Source organism: Quercus lobata, chromosome 7, assembly GCF_001633185.2.
Source record: "Quercus lobata isolate SW786 chromosome 7, ValleyOak3.0 Primary Assembly, whole genome shotgun sequence".
Taxonomy (NCBI): Eukaryota; Viridiplantae; Streptophyta; class Magnoliopsida; order Fagales; family Fagaceae; genus Quercus; species Quercus lobata.
In genome coordinates, this window is record NC_044910.1 from 1,388,093 (window position 1) to 1,410,470 (window position 22,378).

General features: G+C 37.3%; 1 protein-coding gene across 5 annotated transcripts; it reads right to left on the reverse strand.

Annotated features, from left to right (window-relative positions):
• Positions 1 to 2,147: 2,147 nt before the first annotated feature.
• On the reverse strand, positions 2,148 to 22,079 carry LOC115953388. 5 transcript variants are annotated; one of them, XM_031071023.1, is made up of 5 exons: positions 20,031 to 21,476; positions 19,852 to 19,955; positions 15,215 to 15,478; positions 14,955 to 15,114; positions 2,148 to 2,398 (listed from the first exon to the last, which is right to left on the reverse strand). In XM_031071023.1, the coding sequence occupies exons 3-5, from the start codon at positions 15,467 to 15,469 to the stop codon at positions 2,352 to 2,354; spliced, it is 462 nt and encodes a 153-aa protein (XP_030926883.1). In that variant the 5' UTR covers positions 15,470 to 15,478; positions 19,852 to 19,955; positions 20,031 to 21,476; the 3' UTR covers positions 2,148 to 2,351. The 5 variants fall into 5 exon arrangements, with proteins under 5 accessions (XP_030926883.1, XP_030926882.1, XP_030926880.1 ...); XM_031071020.1 differs by lacking the exons at positions 2,148 to 2,398; positions 14,955 to 15,114; positions 15,215 to 15,478 and adding exons at positions 16,781 to 17,157; positions 17,243 to 19,311; positions 21,496 to 22,079 and having other exon boundaries at positions 20,031 to 20,188; XM_031071021.1 differs by lacking the exons at positions 2,148 to 2,398; positions 14,955 to 15,114; positions 15,215 to 15,478; positions 20,031 to 21,476 and adding exons at positions 16,781 to 17,157; positions 17,243 to 19,311; positions 21,496 to 22,079.
• Between the last annotated feature and the right edge of the window lie 299 nt (positions 22,080 to 22,378).

A 22,378-nucleotide genomic window follows, 5' to 3' on the forward strand; every position in this document is an offset into this window, starting at 1 on the left:
GAATGAACAGGATACTTGTATTGCTTCCGCTGTGCGTTTTGTATGAGATACAAAACCAATTTTTCCAACACTCATATCATATTTTAAATTTTGTTTTGGTTAATTAGATATAATAATATATGAAGTTATAAATATATAAATTATGTACATGTGTGTATATATATCCGGTGCGTAATTCCGAAACAGTGCACCAAAACACATCGGTTCTGGAATATTTCGTCCGATTGTCAATCCGCAACGGTCTCTGAAACAGAATTCAAAACCCATTCTGCATCATTCAAGGAGAAGATTGGTCTTTGCCAACCACAAGATCAAGAAACATTGTGATTTGGAGCTCAACTATGAATCTGGTTTAGATAAATGGTTTTTTGGTTTTTTTATTATTATTATTTATTTTTTATTTTTTTTTTAGAAATGCCTAAACATGCAATTTTTCAAGTAAACATTATGCATAATTATTTGGAAACCTAGAATGTCGGGAGGTTTACAAGTAGAAACATGGAATGCAATTGGACACATATTGCATGTAATGGATTGGTATGAGATCTTATATGGCATGCTTAGTCTATTAAAGCATTCGCATCAGAGAATGCTACTCTATCCTATTTTACCATCCCAAAAAGTCACTTTATCAATTATACAATACACCCAACATCCCAACTTTTATTTTTCTATTCTACTAATTAAAATAATATATCTTCACAATAAAATATATTTTTTCTTTTTTTGTTTTTTCCCAATTTTCTCCTCCACACGTGTGTACCTCCCAGAATCCTCCATTACTTTACTTTTCACCTTCTTCTAGACTCCTCCTCCATCATCCATATCAACCCAATTCCTCCATCATCCATATCAACCCAAATCGGCGAAAAAACAAAACAAAACAAAACAAAACCATCACGCCGATCACAACGCCACAGCCACCATAACGCCAATCACATATACTAGCAAACCCAAAAAAAAAAAAAAACCCACGCCGATCACAATGCCGCAGCCACCACAGCTCCACAGATCTCGCCACCCACTGATCTCTGCCACACGAATCTCGCCACCCATCGATCTTTGCCACGCCAATCTCGTCGATCTCCACCATTGTCAAAACCCACGACCCACCGTTGTCAAAACCCACACCGACCCACGCCCACGTCAGTCACAATCCCACCACCACTAGAGAGAGAGATAGAGAAACCCACAATCACCAGATGAGAGAGAGAGATAGAGGGTCATCGGAGAGAGCACGGGGTCTTGGGTCTGAAGAGATCAGATGAGAAAGAAAGAAAGGAGAAATAATGAGAGAGGAGAGAGAAATTTCCGGGTTAAAAAAGGAGGAGAGAGAGTATTAAATATTATTAATTAAGTTTAGAATTGTGCTACAGTACAATTCTAAGGGTAGAATTGTACAGTAGCACAATTCCAAATTTTTTTTACAATAGTTCCTTTTTACAATCCCAAATGCTAAGATCTTTTGGGCTTAAAATGCTAAACCCACCTTACATTTGGCATTTGCAATGCCCAGTGCAGATGCTCTTACCAAGTACTAGCTTGTAACATGCTTTTAAAATTAACACATTTTTATCATAAAAATATACTTAATTAATCAAATTCCTACCTAAGTTTAATACAACTTATAATAATTTTTATTCTAATTTTTTATAAGATAGAACGTGTGGTGATTTTTATTGAGTTGATATATGCTAGATTTTTTTATTATTATAATTAATTAATATTGGACTCTTCGTATTTTGCATTTATTAGCTCAGTGCAAAGAATGAAAAACTTAAGTGAACACCTGACGCAAAACTAGCTCACAATTGAAATCTAATTGACTTTTCTCTCAACTTTGGCTTTATATATATATATATATATATATATATATAGACTGTTACGTAACTTGGTGACTATCTAGGCTCCTCACTAGAGATAGACAAATAAAATAAGGGTATATCACTTGTCTATGGGTTGTGATATCTCCAAGGTATTATGTAGCCAGGTTTTTAGTTTTATGTGTCAAACCCGTAGGTAATGTGTAGATGGAACTAGATTGGCTTAACATGTTAAGGAGTTTATTAAAAAAAGTAGCTAGAACAGAATGGCTTAAGCAACTGTAATATATCCTGTTTGGACAAAATAGAATAGAGGGCTGGAGAGCTTCATGAGAGTGTTTACAAGAATGGGGGAGCATAAAGCATGATTGCGGTTCTTGAACTTTGAGCTTAAATGAAAGACAGCTCGTGTACTTTCAATTTGAAATTTTAAACCCTTTAAGAAGAAGCTTAAAGCAGTGAGGCACTTCTGCTTCCCAAAGTTGTAGTAGCAACACAAAGAAAGGAGGGGGTAAAAAGAAAAAAACTCTATTTTCTATTCTCCCTCCAAACTCCGAAGTCGCTATTATCCAGTTCTGTTAATCATCAAAACAGAGACTGTTTAGATTCAGTTGACTGGCAAACACCAATGAAATTAATCCATAATAATATTTTTTTTAATAGTTAAAGAAAAATCTTATTAATAAAAAATAGCCAACCCAAGCACAATGAGGATGTACTGTGGGGGCAAAAATCAAGAACCAAGATTACAATTATCAAACAAAACAAGAAAGGAAAAATAAGAAAAATGCGACAAAGCCACACTCCAATTAATGAGAGTATGTAAGAAAAAGGAATTAATCTCTAGCAATGACCATTTGCATCCCTCAAAGCATCTAGCATTCTTTTCACTTCAAGTACACCACATCAAACAATGCGGCACAAGACTCCAAAAATCTATATTGCAATGTCGCCTGCAATTTACCTTGCCAATACTCAAACAACTCAATTACCTTAAAGAGGCATAAAACACTAAAGTCCAAACAAACACAACACCAAGGACCACATCTCAAAAGCTATAGGGTAATGAAGCAGAAGATGATCTACCAACTCCTCACACATCTTACACATGAACACCAATCAAGAACAATAATACACTTTTTGCAAAGGTTATTAGTGGTAAGAATCTTTCTAAAGAAGCTGACCATGAAATGAAAGCCACCCTTGGAGGAACCTTTAATTGCCACACCAACCTCCCAGGGAAAGAGCAAGTAGGAGGGAAGAAAAAAAGATAAAAAACCCCTACTTCTTGTTGGCTTCTCACAAACCTTATCATTAGGGCCAACCCCCCGCACTTTCGAAGAGTAAACAGTATCCATAATCCATAATAATATTCTTTTATCCACTCTCATTCCAGTCATCGTAGAATGACTCACAAATCATCACTTCAGAGTAAATATTTTATGGAGTGCAGGTGGGTGATTCGATGCCAAAAGCATTACAATATTTACCATTAAATAATCTCTTCATGATGAGGGTCTTAATGTTTGAGAATCAACATGTGTCCAAAAATCATTAAAAGTCCAAGCCATTAATCAAAGACTCCTTTGCTTCTACTTTGTGCATTGTGTAATAGAAAATACTAACCCAATCACTAGTATTAAGAGAGAGAAAAACAATGGAATGAAATGAAGCCAACAAAACAATACATCTACTCTAAGATAACTAATTGGGTCTAAAAAATATGCAAATCATGCTAAGGAAATATAGCAAAATAGTTCCAGAAGAGGAGTACAAACAGTTCAATATCATTTTCAATTCTTATTTCTTAACCCCCAAATCAAGCAATACTGGCTGGTGAGCTGCTTTCTCATCGAACATTTATGGGAATTTTTTTTGGTAGGAAGATAAGCATATAAGGCAATAGAATATTTAAAATGTACAAGAAAAGCCATTTTTGATAATTTAATAACTATAATGGGGGAGGGGGATTTAAACTATGAATGTTTCCATTGGAAATATTAAGAAATAACAGTTAAACTATAAGGCTCTTGGCCAAAATCTTTAGCATAAACAGAATAGATTACAGTTGACAAAAGAGAAAATTTTTAAATAAATAATACAATGAGAAACATTTAGTATGTGTGTAAAAACATGAAGGTAAAAGAGGTCACCATAAAATTGCTAGCAAAGAAACAGTTGAGCACATCTATCTATATATAAGTGGCAGGAAACATGGACTTGGCCGGATAAATAAGATTGCTGAAAGTTGATAGCCAACACTGGCCACTTTTTTAATATCATTAATAAATGACTATATTAAAGAAAATTCGAAATGAAGATAAACAATTTCATGTATACATTCTACGTAGTCTACTATCACCTCAATATAACCAACAGCAACAACCACAACCTGGATAAGCTACTTATCCTAGAGATAAAGCCACTTAACAAAATTAATCAATCAACAATAATAAGAATTTATAGAATACTGCCCTATCAAACATTATAGGTTCAGATCTAATGTTTGATCAATACCAAGTCTATATAAAGAAAAAAAAAAAATCAAGAAATGATATCTTTTTCTGACCCATATCTAAGTTAGACTCAAATACTTACCAAGTCCATCAACTATTTTCACCTTAAAAAGAGCTAACACAGGATTTATACCCTGCTCAGGAGTGTTAGGACTGAAAAACAACTCAAATTTGTCAAAATTACAATCTTTCCAGAAAGGTCACAATACCACTAACTTTTCAAAACATTATCTTGCATATCATTAGTGTCTCACAAAACAATGCAATCATCTGCAAACATGAGATGAGAATTGGGTCCAGATTTCTTGCAATCCATACTCCTTTAATAATACCTTGAAATTGTCACTCCAATAAGGCCAAAGACAAAGGATAAAGGAGAAAGCGGACCCCTTACCTTAAGCCACATTGAGGGAAAAAAATTTAACCAGTGAACCATTCAATGGAATCTGATAAGAAACTATACAGATGCACTGCTAAATCAAGTTGATTTAATGACAACTACAATTCAATTTTTCCAGCACTGCCAAAATGAAGTCCTAGCTAAGTCAATCATAAGCTCTATTCATATCAACTTTAAAAGCTACAAACCAAGTTTCCAGTTTTCACCTTCTTAGTCTATCTAATTTTTTGAACCAAGTCGTGCTTACAACAAATTATCACAAACCAATCTCCCTTTAACAAAACCATGGCTGACACCAAAAACTAGGAAGCAGTCCCCACAGGTTATACAGGCATGAACTTGAGGGTCTTGACTGAATGCTAACTTTTTAACTGGAAGATAGAAGAATGTGTATGGGAATTCATGAAATGATCTTTTGTATACCATCTTATAAGTTAATAGAAATCATTGAAAGAATAAAGTGAGAATAATAGTAATGACACTGAACAGAAAATCTTAATCCCCAAAGCAAAGTTTGGCAGCCTCCACAAAGATAGTGAGTTCAAAAACAAAAATCAGAATTTTATATATATACATCAAGCATTCTATTTGATATAAAGCACTAAGATGTAGATTGGAAGTGATAGCACAAACAAACATGCACACAGACTCAAACATTCACAAATCCTACTTTGTCTTCAAAATTTGATACTAATGTAAACTAAAGATTTAAAGGGAAAGAAAAGAAAGAAAACTCAAACATCAATATAAAAGACATAAAGTCCCTTTATATTGTTGATGAAATAATCATACATTTTCAACTAGACTGCTCAAATGATTTAGCAAGAGGCAAAATTCTGCTAATTCCTTTTTTCCACAACATATGAAACTTTTTAAAGAAGAGCCCTTTGGACTTGCCTCTACGTAGTAAAACCTATAAGCAATTGACCCCACCCACCAAAACAAATTGTTGAGTAATCAAGGGGCATTCACCCCCAATGCGTTAAGCAATTTATACTCATGCCTAGGAGCACGAGTATACAGATGCTTTAAAACTTAAAAGCATAATCTTCCAAATGGGAACCAATTAGGTGTTCAAACAAGTGAAGTAATCAGCAAGTAGGCAAATAGGTAGAAGTGTCATGTGTCCTCTTTGGTCCCCTAGCAACTAATTAGCATAAAGTGAAATTAAGTTATTTGCCACTAGCTACAAAACTTGTAAGTCTACCACAAAGAAAAATTTAAGCAAAGTGCAAACAGAAATTGACACAACTTATCACATTCATGAGGAACTTCCAGGTTATAAGATTGATCATATAAATCAGCTGAATTGCCTGAACTAGTAACTATAACAGCATCACCCGAGCTTTATGAACCAAGTCTCATATGAGGATAGCAAAATCCCAGTTTCTTTCTTTAGTCAATGCACAAACAAAGAATATCTAAGATCTTGATATCGCCAATTACCCTCAGTTTTCCCCCAAATTCCATATGATGATGAAAACTTCATGAAAATGGCACTTGAGCCACCAGTACTAGTAGCAAGAATCCAGTTCACCTAAGGCCAAATGCTAGTCCCCAATAGCTAAGTTTGTGGTAAGTGATAACAAAACCAAACTAATTTTATGCTTAAGCAATAATTCACACCAAGACCCTTGATGAGAGCACTAGAAAGGGAAGTTCCATAAACTTTAGTGTAGGAAGTGCCCTTGTTAGCAAGGATCAAAAAATCAGAAAATTTAAGCACTATATTATTCATAACAACTTACAAGATTTACCAAAAGAGCAAAATCCAAACAATATTTACAGTATTTTACTAATTTATCAGAGTTGCACACAAACAACTGCAATGTATTAGACACAAACTACACAATTCTAACATGCAAACAGGCATATAAATTAGCATAAACATTAATTGCCATTTTGGAAAACCATGACTTACATTTACTCTTAAAACATACAAATATTAAAAAGATACCCCATAAGTATTTATAAAAACCAAAGCAGAAACCAGTGGAGACTAAACAAAGAGTTACGCTTGTGTCACATAAATTGGCACAACTTGTGCCACAACTTGCCCACGTGGCGAGTTGCAAGTGGTAGAGGGTGATGGTGGGTCCATGTGGGGACACCCCTCTACTACTCACAACTCGCCACATGGACGAGTTGTGGCACAAATTGTGCCACTTTATGTGGCACTCATGGGCTATTTCTACTTACCCTCGAGGCCACTTTAGCTAGAAGTGAAGTTTTTTTTTTTAAAGAACCAAAGAGTGAAGATATTCTTGCATCATGTCGAAATTTTCCTCAATCTTGAGCAATCCAGTTTTATCATCCTTAGTTCATGGAGTTACATAGAATTTCAAGGCACTTTCACCACGGATGACCTCATCCATTCCAAAACATTGCCCAGATCGTGGGCTTGATCCAATGTGGGCAGAAAAATGCAATATGGGAGATGGTAAGAAGTTTTCCACTGATCTATAATCAACAATTTATATCATATAAACAAAGAGGTTAAAACCATTCCTTGAAATTCGAACAAGAAGCAATGAATTTTTCCAAGTGCTTGGGTCATTATTCATTATCATGAAAACATAAAATTAGAAAAGGTCACTATAAAATTACCATAAATAAAACCTTTTAGCACATCTATCTATACATTGTAAATTAAAAATGGCATGAAATATGAAATTTGCTTGAAAAATAAGATTACTCAAAGTTGACAGTCAACACTAACCACTTTTCTAATATCAATAAGAAATGATTATATTAAAGAAATTTTGAAATGAACCTGAACAATTTTACGTATACATGCTACATAGTCAACTATCACCTCAATATAACCATCAACCACAACCTAGATAAGCTACCTATCCTCATAAAGCCACATAACTAAAGTAATCAATTAGTAAGAATAAGAATTTATAGAATAGTGCCATATCGAACATTACAGATTCATATCTAATGTATAATCAATTCCAAGTACATACAAGAACAAAATGAAAAAACAATTTATTTATTTTAAGGAAATGCATCTTACCTATTTTCCTTAGCATGTAATTGCACAGTTGGCAGGGCAAAACAAGACTCTCAACATAAGCATCAACAAAATTAAAAGAATAGAGCCCTTTGAAGCAGAAAAACGAACTTATATACGCGTACAAACGTTACAACCAAGGTAAAAATAATAGGCTTAATCCCATTTCCATGTCCAATAAGGACTGAAAATGCATGTAATTTTGCAAATACCTTTTTTTTTTTTTTTTGATAAGTAACGTAAGAATATTATTAATAATAGAAAAAGTGCCAAGCCGAGTACATTGGGGATGTACTATGGGGGCACAAATTAAGAAACAAAAGTACAACGATCAAGAAAAATAGGAAAAGAAGAACAAGAAAAATGAGAAAAAACCACACTCCATTCAAAGAGAGTGCGCAAGAAAAAAGACTTAATCTCCAACAAAGAACGTTCACAGCCCTCAAAACTTCTAGCATTCCTTTCACGCCAAATGCACCAAATCAAGCAATGAGGCACTAATCTCCAAACATCAATGTGACGATGTCGTGCAAACTTTCCTTGACAAGCCTCAAACAACTCAAGAACAGTTTGAGGCATAACCCATTGGACACCAAACAAGCAGAAAACCAAAGACCACAACTTCCAAGCTACGGGGCAATGAAGTAGAAGATGATTTACCGACTCCCCACATCTCTTACACATATAGCACCAGTCAAGCACTATCACACGTCTTTTACGAAGGTTGTCTGTTGTTAAGATCTTACCTAAGGAAGCCGACCAAGAAAAGAAAGCCACCCTTGGAGGAACCTTTGATTTCCATATCATTCTCCATGGGAATGAAACAAGAGTAGGAGGGTAGAAATAGCTATAATATCCTCTAACCTCAAAACCTCTGTTCCTAGCAGGCTTCCAACAAACCTTATCTGGGCCAAACCCTCGCACTGTCGAAGAATAGACCAACCCCATAAACCGATCAAAGGCTTCTTCTTCCCAATCTTGAGGTGGACGACGAAATTGCACATTCCAGTGAAATCTCCCAGCAGACCAACTCATAACTTCAGCCACCGAGGAATCCTTTGACCTACTAAGACAATAAAGCTCTGGAAAGGCCTCTTGGAAAGTACACTCCCCGCACCACACATGCTTCCAAAATTTCACTCTAGTACCATCCCCCACATCATATACAAGGAATTTAGAGAAGTTCAACCAGCCACTTCTAATGTATCTCCACAGGCTGACCCCATAAGGACTTGTCACCTTTTTCGTACACCATCCACCCCAAATATTCCCATATTTTGCCTCTATAACCCTCCTCCATAAAGCATCAGTCTCCATGCCATACCTCCACAACCATTTTCCTAGCAATGCAGAATTAAAGCTTCCCAAACGTCTAATACCCAACCCTCCAACCTGCAACGGCTTACAAACCTTGGCCCATTTAACTAAATGTATTTTAGGTTCACCACCAATCCCATTCCATAGGAAATCTCTCTGTAATTTCTCCATACGCTTAGCTACCTTACCCGGTAAAGGAAGAAGGGAAAGGAAGTATGTAGGTAAAGACGAGAGTGAGCTTTTGATGAGTGTCACTTTACCCCCTTTAAATAAATACAGTCTCTTCCAACCTACTAATCTCCTCTCCATTCTCTCTAGGATAGGATTCCAAACAGTTAAATCCTTAAACTTAGCACCTAAAGGAAGGCCCAAATATTTCAAAGGTAAAGAAGATTGCCCACACCCCAACAGACTCACCAAAGCGTCCAAATTGTGCACCCCACCAACAGGTACCAACTCAGATTTTCCCAAATTAATACGAAGCCCTGACACCCCCTCAAATCTAGCAAGAATCGCCCTCAAATTAGCAATCTGAGAAGGATCAGCATCACAAAAAATCAGAATGTCATCTGCAAATAAAAGGTGAGACACCATCACTGATGGGCCAGCCGTACTACCCACAGAAAAGCTTGAGAATTGCCCAGCGGAGGCAGCCACATCCAACATACGACTTAATGCCTCCATCACAATATCAAACAACAGAGGAGATAATGGGTCACCTTGCCGAAGCCCCCTAGAACTTCCAAAGAAATCAGATGGACACCCATTGATCAAAATGGAAAACTTTACAGTTGAAATACAATAACTTATCCATTTTCTCCATTTGTCAGAGAAACCACACCGTCTAAGCATATACATTAAAAACCCCCAGCTCACATGATCATACGCCTTTTCCACATCCAATTTACACAACACACCTGGGACTCCTGACTTCAATCTACTATCAATACATTCAGAAGCAATCAAGACTGAGTCCAAAATTTGTCTACCCTTCACAAAGGCATTCTGTGAATCCGAAATAAGCCCATGTGCCACCCTACGAAGCCGATTAGCCAACACCTTAGAGATAATCTTATAAATCCCACCAACTAGACTAATAGGCCGAAAGTCCTTTACCTCCACAGCATCCACTTTCTTAGGAATAAGGGCAAGGAACGAAGCATTAAGACTCTTCTCAAACACCGCCTGAGTATGAAAATTGTGGAAGACACCCATAATTTCTGTTTTCAAAACACACCAGCAAGACTGGAAGAATGCCATAGAAAAGCCATCCGGACCGGGTGCCTTATCACCATTAAAATCATTGATTACCCCAAACACCTCTTCCTCCTCAAAAGGTCTATCTAGCCAACTTGCATCCTCCACCGAGATACTAGAGAAGTCCACATCATCTAAGACAGGTCTATGAGCCACATCCTCAAAATAAAGCTGCCTATAAAACTGAGAGATACAATCTGCTATAGCTTCTGGATCCGAAGACAACTCCCCCTCCACCATAAGTCTATCAATAGAATTAACCCTCCTATGAGAGTTAGCTATACGGTGGAAAAATTTAGTATTCCTGTCTCCTTCCCTAACACAGAGAACTCTAGATTTCTGCCTCCAACAAATTTCTTCCAGCAGAGTAGCTTTTTCTAACTCATCACGAATTCTTCCCACTTCTACTGTTTCCTCCGCTGATAAACCCCGACTATCCTCCAAATTCTCAAGAACACTCAGGTCCTTCCACAATTTTTTAATCCGATCTTCAACATGACCAAACACCTCCACATTCCATCTTTTCAAATCATTTTTTAAGAGTTTTAATTTATTGGCCAAAACAAAACTCGGTGCACCTTGAAACTGATAGGATTCCCACCAAGACCTAACCCTATCCACAAAACCCTCATCCTTGAGCCACATATTCTCAAATCTAAATGGCCTACTCCCTCTCTGAAAAGATCCACCCTCAAGGACAATTGGAAAATGATCCGAGCACAACCTAGACATCCGTCGTTGAGCAACTGTTGGAAACTTATCCTCCCAATCTGCAGAAAACAAAAATCTGTCCAGCCTAGCCTTCGAAGCAACTTCTCTAGAATTTAACCAAGTGAAAGTCCCCCCTTGCAGAGGCTGATCAATGAGGCCCTGTTCCGAAATAAAATTGGAGAACTCCCGCATAGCAACAGTGAAAGTATTAGACCCCAATCGTTCGGAAGGGAACCTAACCACATTAAAGTCACCACCCACACACCAAGGAACACTCCACCAGCTGTTTAAACCACAAAGTTCCTCCCATAAAAACCTTCTGTCTCGATGTACATTTGGACCATAAACACCAGTAAATGGCCATACAAACTGATCTGACACACATGTAAATTTACAGGAAACTGAAAATCTCCCCACTGCTTCCTCCATCTTACTCACAACCCGTGTGTCCCACATCAATAACACCCCTCCAGAAGCACCACAAGAACCTAAGTAAGACCAATCAACATGTTGGCCACCCCATAAGCTACGAATCACCGCCCTATTTATCAATCCCATTTTGGTTTCTTGTAGACAAACCAAGTCAGGCCCCCATTTCCTAATCAAGTTTCTAACCCTAAGCCTTTTATCCTGCTCATTCAACCCTCTTACATTCCAAGAAATAATCTTCAAACTCATTGATAAGGCACAACAGCCTGTTCCATACTTTCACTCCTTAATTTATTTGAGCCATACTCAAAATTCAAAGATGACAACAAATTTTTTAACTCCCGCTGACCTTTCTGACCTGATTTAACCAATTTCATCTTATCAGCCACCACATGTTTCTGCTTATCTTTTTTTTCTGGCCTCTATAGCTAATAATAACCCTGTAATTTGCTCCTCAAAACCTTCCAAAGAAGTGCCCACAGATTTCTTAAAGGCCTTAATCCTATTAGTTACCCATTGTGAAAGTTGAGAGTTATCAACACTCTCCTTACACTCACTCTCCTTACACTCAATCACCTTAACAGGACTAGACACCGACTCCAAAGGACCTTCAGTGGCCAAAGGTACCACAACTAATGGCTCACCACCACTCTCCCAAGACATCAACCTTTCATCAAATTCCCACCTAACATTCTCTGATCCAGGCACCACATGCAAAGACTCTACTAGCCCCTCACCCTCATCTGCCCAACTAATCCTCTGCCCTTCATTATCAATAGCAGCAAAACCTGGTACACAATCTTCCTCTATACTTGAGCAAACCGACATGCTATCTGGAGAACGATAGAGTGAAAGTGGAAGCACTAACTGCCGCCCATCACGCAATTGTAGCATCCAGTCTTTAGAGTTACCCCAAGACTTATCCAAGTTTCCAACCAATTCCCTAATATTGGGGCCAGGTAGATGAACTCCCTCAAGATCAGCATCATTAGTAGTAGTGGCTGATCCTTCCGAGCCCACAAAATCCGCATCCCCACCTTCCGATGCCACCTGAGATGTCAAATTCACCCCCACTGACTTAGTTGGCAAGGTGGAGCTCTGATTCTGGCTACTCGGACCACTGAATCCATCAGCACCCATCTCTTCTGTCACCGTAATGGAGGACACCATGGCCGAGGACACCACCGGCAGCATAAAAGACCCAATCGGAGCTCCGGCAGCCAATACCAGCTCGTGGGAAGCTTGGGTCACCGCCGCTGGTCCAGTCGGCACAGAGAATGTCTGCGCTATACAGCTCGGGTTGTGCTGGTCACCCTTACCTGCCAGTTCCGTCACCGCTAGGGAGGAGATCGTGGCCAAGGGCACCTTCGACAACATCACAGGCTTCGTCGAAGTCTTATGTGAGATAGCTGAGCTCTCCTGTTTCTTCTTATCGTTCAAAACACACTTACCTGGGCTTGGGATAGAGAGACAACTCTGATCAGAAGGTTCCAGGACAGTTGGGCCACTAAAGGAGCTCTCGCCAGCCTCAAAAGAAGATGGGCTTGACAGACCCAGGCCCAAAATATTGTTTTTACCAGCCAACAAAGAACCTTGGGCATTCTGATTTGGTGGGCCCAAACCCAGTTTTGTATTCTGGGCATTAATACTCCCCGTTGCTACCCATTTGCCAGCTTGCTTGCCTCTCTTAATACCATCCCATGATACCCGCCTCTTTCCAAACTCATTCACATCCACAATCAACCCTCTCCCTAACCAACGTGATCTCCTAAAATCAAGCTCCTTTCCAAACACAACATTTTTTGAATTTGAATTGAACTTGAAAGGAATACTGATATTATTTCCTTCCGGGATTTTCGCCTCAAGAATATTCTTACCATTAATAACTCCTTCACCACCCTCACCATCACCCATGGCTGCCGGGGAAAAACTTCCGGCCTGTGTGTCATTTTCTCTCGAAAACTCCATTATCTTCTCCACGACACCATCCTTGACCTTCTCCTTAATGAAGGGCTGCTGAGTAGGCTTCGACCTTGCCTGCATTGGAGCTTTGACAGCTTCCACAAAGGACCTGGCAGCATGATACATTGGGATCTGCTTAGACTTATGCGGTACAAACTTCAGTCCACCCAATGCATATTGGGAAGGTTCCAATCTTCTTCTTAATTCAATCCCAAAGGTTTTCCATCCTTGTTGAAGCTTTCTGGCAGGAACAATGATAGTTCTCCGCAACCCACCTACCTTAAGTTCTGTCACTGATAAATACTGTCCAAACGAGTTGGACCCCTGTTGCAACGTGTAAGCAGTACCACCTTCCCTGAACGTGAAGAATTTCTTCGGATTAACCCCAATCACGATGTGTTCCAGGCTCCTCATTAACCACAAAGCTGCACTTTTACCCATAAAAACCGATTGCATGTAGTATTTTCCCCATTCTAGAATCCTAAGGGAAAAAAAATTCCCTCCTTCCTCAACCACCAACTGAAACAGCTTAGATTCAATAAAAAAAACTTCTAAAACCACCCATACTGATCCAAGGAACAAAGCTAAAAACAAAATTTCTGACTAATTTGAGGTAGCCGGGCCTCTAGAGAGAGAAATCATGCCAACAGAGAGAAACTTAAAAGAAACTAGGCTTGTTCTACATTTGGAATAATTATAATATCTAGCACTTTCAAGTGCACAATAACCAAAAAATAATTTCCCAAGCTGGTCTCAAGATAAACTTGATTAAATCTTATATGATGACAATGGCCTTTTGCAAATACCTAATTACTAATCAAAGACTTTTAGGCTGAAGCACTCATTTATAGAGTCATATGCTTAGGTTAATGATTATACAAAGATCTATCATAATCATGAGTTTCTCATATAAAATAAAAATTAAGTATCATTCATTAAATTCTAATATGTCATTTCAACTTTGCATAACATAAAATAATGAATAAAACCAAAAAAAAAAAGAAGTCTGATTTTGAGATTTTCTTCATTGCTTATTGTTAACACAAACAGTAAAATAAAGCCATGTGCACACACACACCAGAGCCTTGTCTCAATTCTCTTAAACTTATGCTAAAAGACTAGAACCATCTAATTCAGTTTGTAGTTACCATTATTATTTTTAACAAAGAGTAGAATTCCCATATTCGAACTCACTGAGTTGGGGGCCTCTCCCTCCCCTATTTCTTAGGAATTGTATTGATGTAGACCCAAAACAAAGAAAGCCCTATGAATCTCTAGTCTGCCTTTCATGTGCATAAAACATGATCTTCACTTCAATGTTTCAACAGAGGTCTGCATGATCGATCATCAACTCCATTTGGTTTTCTCTTAAACTTGTCATCATTGTAGGATATCAAAGATTGAATTCAAATTTTATGTATGACACACAATTAGGAAAATAAAATTAAAGAACATACGCTACTATTTTAAAATGTATCCCAACAAAACCCTTATTAGATGGTAATATTCTATGTAATTACCAGTCATGCTAGTTAATGTGTCGGTAGTTTGCGCCTCCACACTAGAAAAACTTTGGGCAGGAGGATTTCCTTTAGGAGGTGTTTCCATAGATTGGACGGTAGATCGGACCACCGGGATAGATGCCTCACCTCGTGAGCGTGTAAGTCGTCCTGGTGCCATCTGTAAGTAACATACATATAATGAAACAATAAAGTCATTACAAGTAATGGAACAATAAAGTTATTATCATCTATTGTACCCTATGGAACATCTATTATACCTTATGGATTACAGAATTAGATGACTCATCATCATTGTCATTGTCACCAATAGGTGGTACATAATCATCATCTACCACAACACTAGCTTTACTTCTTTTCCCTTTTGCACAATTGGACTGAGCAGAATCCTTTAGAGAAATTGAGATGTGCTTCAATCTCAAAGCATCAATTATCTCTTGATTTTGCCTCATTCTATCCAATCTTGCCATCTCATACCTCGGTATATTACGAGTGTATTTGACATTTTTGGGCATTTTTTGAAACTACGTATTGACATGAAAGATAAGTACAATTGCTACTAACTTAACATCAAGCAATTCATAAGTGCAAAATTTAAACATAATTACTACTAACTCAACACAACAAATGACCACATCAATGTCCATATCAAGTTCAAGATAAGTACAAAACATCTCAATGACAATTACTACTAACTTTACATATCATAGTCTACACCATTATCCATATCAAGCAATTCATAAGTGCTAAATTTGAACACAATTACTACTAACTTAACACAACAAATAAACACATCAATATCCATATCAAGTTCAAGATAAGTACAAAACAATTGTTACTTAAACAAGCATAAAACTTTAAAACAAGCACACAACATTTAAGACAATTGTTATGAATTCTACATATCATAATCCATATCAAGATCAACATCAGGTATGTCATGCTCTTCATTTTCATTAGCATCTCTTGAAGTTCCACCTTCAAGAACAGTCTCAGTTTCAACATCACCCATACAATAGTCAATAATATTGTCCTCAACATTGATAGAGACAACATCAACAATAGCTTCTAGTTGGAATGCGTCACTATCTTCTGTATTATCATTGGATTCTCCACCTCCGACTTCCGGGACATCAAACACTCCCCTTTGTTGGTTGGATTGCACAATTTTCCAAGGTTCACCCAATTTGGTATCTTGAAGATAAAAAACTTGTCTCGCTTGACTAGGAAGTATAAAAGGGTCATTTTCATACCACCGACTTGTAACATCAATGCTTGTGCAGTGTGCATCGATTCTTATCGTTCTCCTTTGACCATTGGTACCAGTATTGTACCAATCACACTGAAACAAAACAACTCTATGGCGAAACATATACTCCAATTCCCAAATTTTGCACACATGACCATAAAAGTCGTGCATTTCTCCCTCATGATCCCCTTCGGTACATACACCACTGTTTTGGGTTACACAATGATTGTCTAGGTCCCTTGTATGGAACTTTGCACCATTGACCATACAAACTGTGTACTCCTTCACATGCGGCTTAGGACCATTTGCTAATGACCATAACTGTTTAGTAGCTTTTGGTGACTCGTTAACTTTCAATCTATTCATCTATAATGATATACAACAAGTGATATTAATTAGTAATAAGTAATGAAGAAACTTTAAAATGTTTAATTTTTATTAGTGTGTGATTAAATTTCAAATGTCTTACACGTTCTCTGAACCAGTTGGGAAACTCTTGTTGTTGGATTTGAGTTATGATTTCTCCAGTAGGATTATGCAATGTGCTTTTGTGTTCACTGTTAAAATTAAGGTGATTTATTTTCAGCTAAGCATTGTAAATAATATTCAAAACTTGATTAAACAATACATGCATATGAAATCACATACTTTAAATAAGGTTTTAACTCAGGACTATTATACAATAAATACCAATGAGCAATATCAAGCAATGCACGAGACAAGTTACCATAATTCTGCCTACCACCTCTAGGTCGGGCAGTCTGTGAAAAAACTATCAATCATTCGCTAGATTCACCTAAATCTTCATTTCTTTCTCTTCGATTATGCACAGTTTCAATCACATCAATATACAAAGACTAGTTGTTAATACATTATTTGAGAATGTAAGCCTCTGCAATCGAACCTTCTGGTCGAGCTCGGTTTGAAACGTATCTTTTTAATTTTCCAAGATACCTACGAGGAAAAAATACGCACATTATGTGATTTTATACCACATGGGAAAAATGCAATTGATGGATGCATCAAAAGATCCAATTACCTTTCAATATGGTACATCCACCGATATTGTACCGGACCTCCTAGAATTGCTTCTCGAGGCAAGTGAACAGCAAGGTGGACCATAACATAAAAGAATGCTGGAGAAAAGAACCTCTCAAGTTTGCATAGTATAAGAACTATACGTTCTTCTAGTTTCTCCAATTCACTCCGCTTTAGGGTCCTTGAGCATAAGTTTTGGAAGAAACTGCCTAACTCAAACAATACAATACTAATGTCTTTATGTGCAAACCCTCGCAACCCAATTGGAAGAATTCGTTGTAGTAGCACATGACAGTTGTGGCTTTTCAAACCAGATAATCTACCATTTTTTGCATTCACTGACCTTGATATGTTGGCTGCATAGCCATCCAGATACTTGACTGATTTTAAAAAGTCATAAAAACCATCCCTTTCATTTGGGCTTAAAGAAAAGAAAGCTCGAGGCTTGTCATATGATCCATCAGGACGTTGTTTCAAATGCAACGTGTGCCTAAAGTTCATATTTTGCAAGTCTATCCGTGCCTTGTCAGTATCCTTATTTCTCCCCTCAATGCCCAACAAAGTACCATAAATACTTTCACTAATATTCTTCTCCACATGCATAACATCAATGTTGTGCTTAAACTTTTTATTCTTCCAATATGGAAGCTTGTACAAAATACTTATCTTTGACCAATTTGGCTCCCTAATGAGTTGTCTCTTCTTGTTACTTGGATGCTTTCCTAAAATTATATTTGGCATTCTATCTAGCTGCTCTTGTATTTTTCCCACTTGTAACTCTAAAGATCTCTTCCGTTTCTCCGATAAACCATTATGCAACCGACTATGTCTCCAATGATTTTCCATAGGCAAATAAGCTCGATGGTTAATAAATCCAATTTTACTTTCCAAAGCTTCTGAATATGGTTCATCGTTGCAAGTGTAACAAGAATGATAACCCTTTGTCCTCCACCCAGACACGTTACCAAATCCAGGGTAGTCATGTATTGTCTACAACAAAGTTGCACACATCTGAAAATGCTCTTTATTATAAGCATCATAAGTTTCTACACCTTCTTCCCACAACTCCTTCAACTCGTCAACTAATGGTGTCAAGTAAATATCAATCTCATTTCCTGGTTGATGAGGACTAGGAATAAGCAAGGACAACATAAAATATGGCTCTTTCATAACCAACCAAGGTGGTAGGTTATAGGGGATTAGTATGACAAGCCACATACTATAGTTGTTGTTCATATTCCCAAAAGGGTTAAATCCATCTGTAGCCAACCCCAGCCTTACATTGCGAGATTCGAGGGAAAAATCAGGATATTGCAAATCAAACTCCTTCCACTCCTCACTATCAGCCGGATGCCTCATTATTCCATCATCCACACGTTTGTCTATATACCATCTCATGTCCTTAGCTCTTTAGCCTAACATGTACAATCTTCTTAGTCTCGGTGTCAACGGGAAGTAAAGCAATACCTTATGAGGAATCATCTTACCTTGGGCACGTGTATCCATGTACCTAGGCGCTTCACACACCGGACATTTATCAAGGTTTTCATTTTCCTTCCAAAATAGTGCACAATCATTTTTGCACGCATCTATATGCTCGTATGACATGCCCAAGTCACGTAATATCTTCTTTGCTTCATAAGTTGACCTTGGAACCAAGTTACCTTTCGGTAAAACCTTTGTCAGCAATTCTAGCATCATATCAAGTCCCTTATTACTCAAGTTGGTCATTACTTTTACATTCAACATCTCAAAAACTTCAAGATACTATAATCAGTGATACAACTCACGCTTTGCATCTTCCTCAAGTTTGTCAAAATGAGGTTCTCTATGATTATACCAATTAATGTAAGATTGCATAATCCCACGATGAAGCAAATGAATACGCACAGTATTAGGAGATTGTCGATAGTAATTCCCACAATGAATACACGGGCACAGAATATTACCACTCACGTCCACAACTACTCTTGCAAAATTAATAAATGCATTGACCCCTTCAATATATGGATGACTTAATCTGCCATCGGGTGTCTTACCCATTGTCATCCAACTTTTATCCATGTTTGACTACAATTACAAAATGAATGCTATTTAAAATATCACAATTGCTACTAATCAACAAGTTTCACATTTGCAAGAAATTAAAAACACTCCCAATATGAATTTAAACCACCACCTGCCACCCGCTTGCTCTAACACAACAACCCACTACAAAACAAATTTTCAATATCACAATTGCTACTAATCAACAAGTTTCATTCACATTTGCAAGAAATTAAAAGCACTTTCAATATGAATTTAAACCACCTTATAACACCATGCAAGCCACCTGCTTGCTCTAACACAACAACCCACCACAAAACAAATTTTCAACATCACAACTATAATACTTAGAAGTATTGAAATTGAATAAAAGAACACAATTGCTACTAATCAACAAGTTTCATTCACATTTGCAAGAAATTAAAAACACTCCCAATATGAATTTAAACCACCTTATAACACCATGCAAGCCATCCACTTGCTCCAACACAACAACCCATCACAAAACAAATTTTCAACATCACAACTATAATGCTTATAAGTTTTTAACTGAAATATACTTACTTTGCTCAAGCTAAGTTTACAACTTTCAGAAAAAAAATCCAAAGTTAACTTGTGTTCTTCACCTTGTTCCTCACAATTTCTTTAGCCACCAAAGAGAAAGAGAGCTGGAGATAAAAAAAAGTTTAACTTTTAATTAATCAAACAATCACAATGCATAAAATACGATTGCCTTTATCTACCTTGCTCCCTCATAGGCTCATAGCTGCAACTTAAACCACCTCACCCACCAGCTCCAAAACAAATAAGGTTATCCACGGCCACAGGCACATTTGCAAGCAATTTTAGTCAAATGAACCCAATATAAAGATATCATCACACACGCATTTACACAATTCATCTAAAAAAGCAATTTATAAATAAACAACAATTAGTTTATGACAATTAGTTGATACAAGTATAACTACTACATTAAGAATGGCATAAACAACAATAATTACAAAAACATGCAAACCTGTATACTAAACCAGAAACTGTGGCCATTTACTAAAATAGTTACTACTAGTTCCTGGTGGGTATACCATAAAGAGATATATCACTTACAAAAGAAATTGAAAATAAAAAGAACACTTGCATATAAAGCAAAAAGGAAAATGATACAATAAATCATTTGGTCATATACAATTTTATCGAGTTCTGTCTGAGTAGTTTTGGCCAAACAAACAACACTATATATGATATGTGGCCCAATTTCCTTTTGCCAGAGCACATGAACTCACACAATTTATTATTTGGCTGCACTATTGTATTGTCAACACACAGTAACAAGACCATTAAAGCCATTAAAGCCTTTAATCTGTATAGGTTATATAATAACTATATTTTTTTTATAGCTGTAGTGCCCACTTCATCTTTTAGGTGGTCCTGTACATTAATTCCTTTCTTGTTTTCATAGAATAGTCTTTTCTCATTCTTAAAAGCCAGAAACGAGCTCGTTTATAAAATTCTACCATTGGAGATCTTTTAAATTCAAGCTTAGAAGTTTGACTTCAACAACTACACGCTCAAATCCTCATGGCTGGTCTTTTATTTTATGTAGGAAATCCATATGATCTTTACCAAAGATTGGAGACATTTGGTACCTAAGTAATGCTTACTAATGTTATGAAAATTTTACCCACTAAAGTATACATATTTCAAACTATTTCAGTTGTACGTTGAAACAATGTTGAAGTCTTCAGGTATCCTACAAACATGGTTCCTCAACGCCAAGAGGCCCCAAATTCATATATACTCAAGCCTTAATTTGCTTCCTCTTCAGTTCGTTTAGGAAAACAAAAAACAGGATAATCAAATGCGAAAAAATTGCAAGCCTTCGTTTTACAGGATAGAAAAACATATAACATTTATAAAAATAAAAATCATTGCATTTGCTAAATAAAAATGACATTAAATTTTTCACATGCGAAAGATGCATGTAATAAAATTGGTAGCAAAGCACAGTCAAAACCAAATGCCTTCCACCACATCTATTATTTGCTAAGATTGTAACTCTACATAATAAGACAATGACAAAAGAATGCTCATTCAGTTTTTTACTCAATATGCAAACAAATACAAATACAAATACAATACTCAATATGCTCAATCAGTCTTTTACTCAGTCTTTTACTCAATGAAAGATTGAATGTAGAAAATGAAACTTACATTCGAATCGCCGAGAAAGGAGAGAGTGTTGTGAAGGCGAACAGTCTCCAGGAAGGCAAACGGTCGCCGATTCGAAGGAAGGCGAAGGGTCGCTGGTTCAAAGGAATGCGAAGCATCGCCGGGAAGTCGAACGGTCGCCTGGAAGTCGAATGGTCGCCGGTTCAAAGGAATGCGAAGGGTCGCTGGGAAGTCGAATGGTCACCGATTCAAAGGAAGGCGAAGGGTTGCCGGTTCAAAGGAATGTGAAGCATCGCCGGGAAGTCGAATGGTCGCCGATTCGAAGAAAGGCGAAGGGTCGCCGGTTCAAAGGAATGCGAAGCGTCGCCAGGAAGTCGAATGGTCGCTGGTTCGAAGGGTCGCCGTTGAGCTTAATCGGTGACGGTTGGCTCTTAACGGAGCTTCATCGGCGATGGTTTGAGCTTCATCGACGACGGCTAAGCTTAATCACGACGGTGGGAGCTCAACGGCGACGGTGGGAGCTTAATCGCGATGGTGGGTCTTAAGCTTAATCGCAACGGTTTGGCTCTCTGTTTTTTTTTTTTTTTGACTGAAATATGGCAGGTTTGTTCTTACGGTTTTTGACTTTCAATATGGCAATTTTTTAGTTTTTGTAGCACTAAAAAGTGTCACAGTGAACTTTATAAGGTTTTTTTTTTTTTTTTTTTTTTTTAAGTAATGCTGTGTGATTTAGTTATTTTATTTTTTTATTTTATTTGTTTAAACTCTAAAAACTTTAGAGTTTTTTTTACCGAAATATGCTTTGAAGAGAGTTTGTGGCTCTGTTGAAAAAAAAAAACTCTAAAAACTTTTGGTGCATGTGCTGGGTATTGAAATTGGGCTTTGAAGTCTTTAGTGACGAATTCCAGTTTCGTCACTAAAGACT

Bases quoted from the DNA above. Each gene is read 5' to 3' on its own strand.
- LOC115953388 (XM_031071021.1), bottom strand. From the start codon at position 18,087: ATGGAAAATCATTGGAGACATAGTCGGTTGCATAATGGTTTATCGGAG. The intron at 17,158-17,242 runs GTAATTGGATCT...TTTTCCTCGTAG, and splicing joins TGGATGTACCATATTGAAAG to GTATCTTGGAAAATTAAAAA.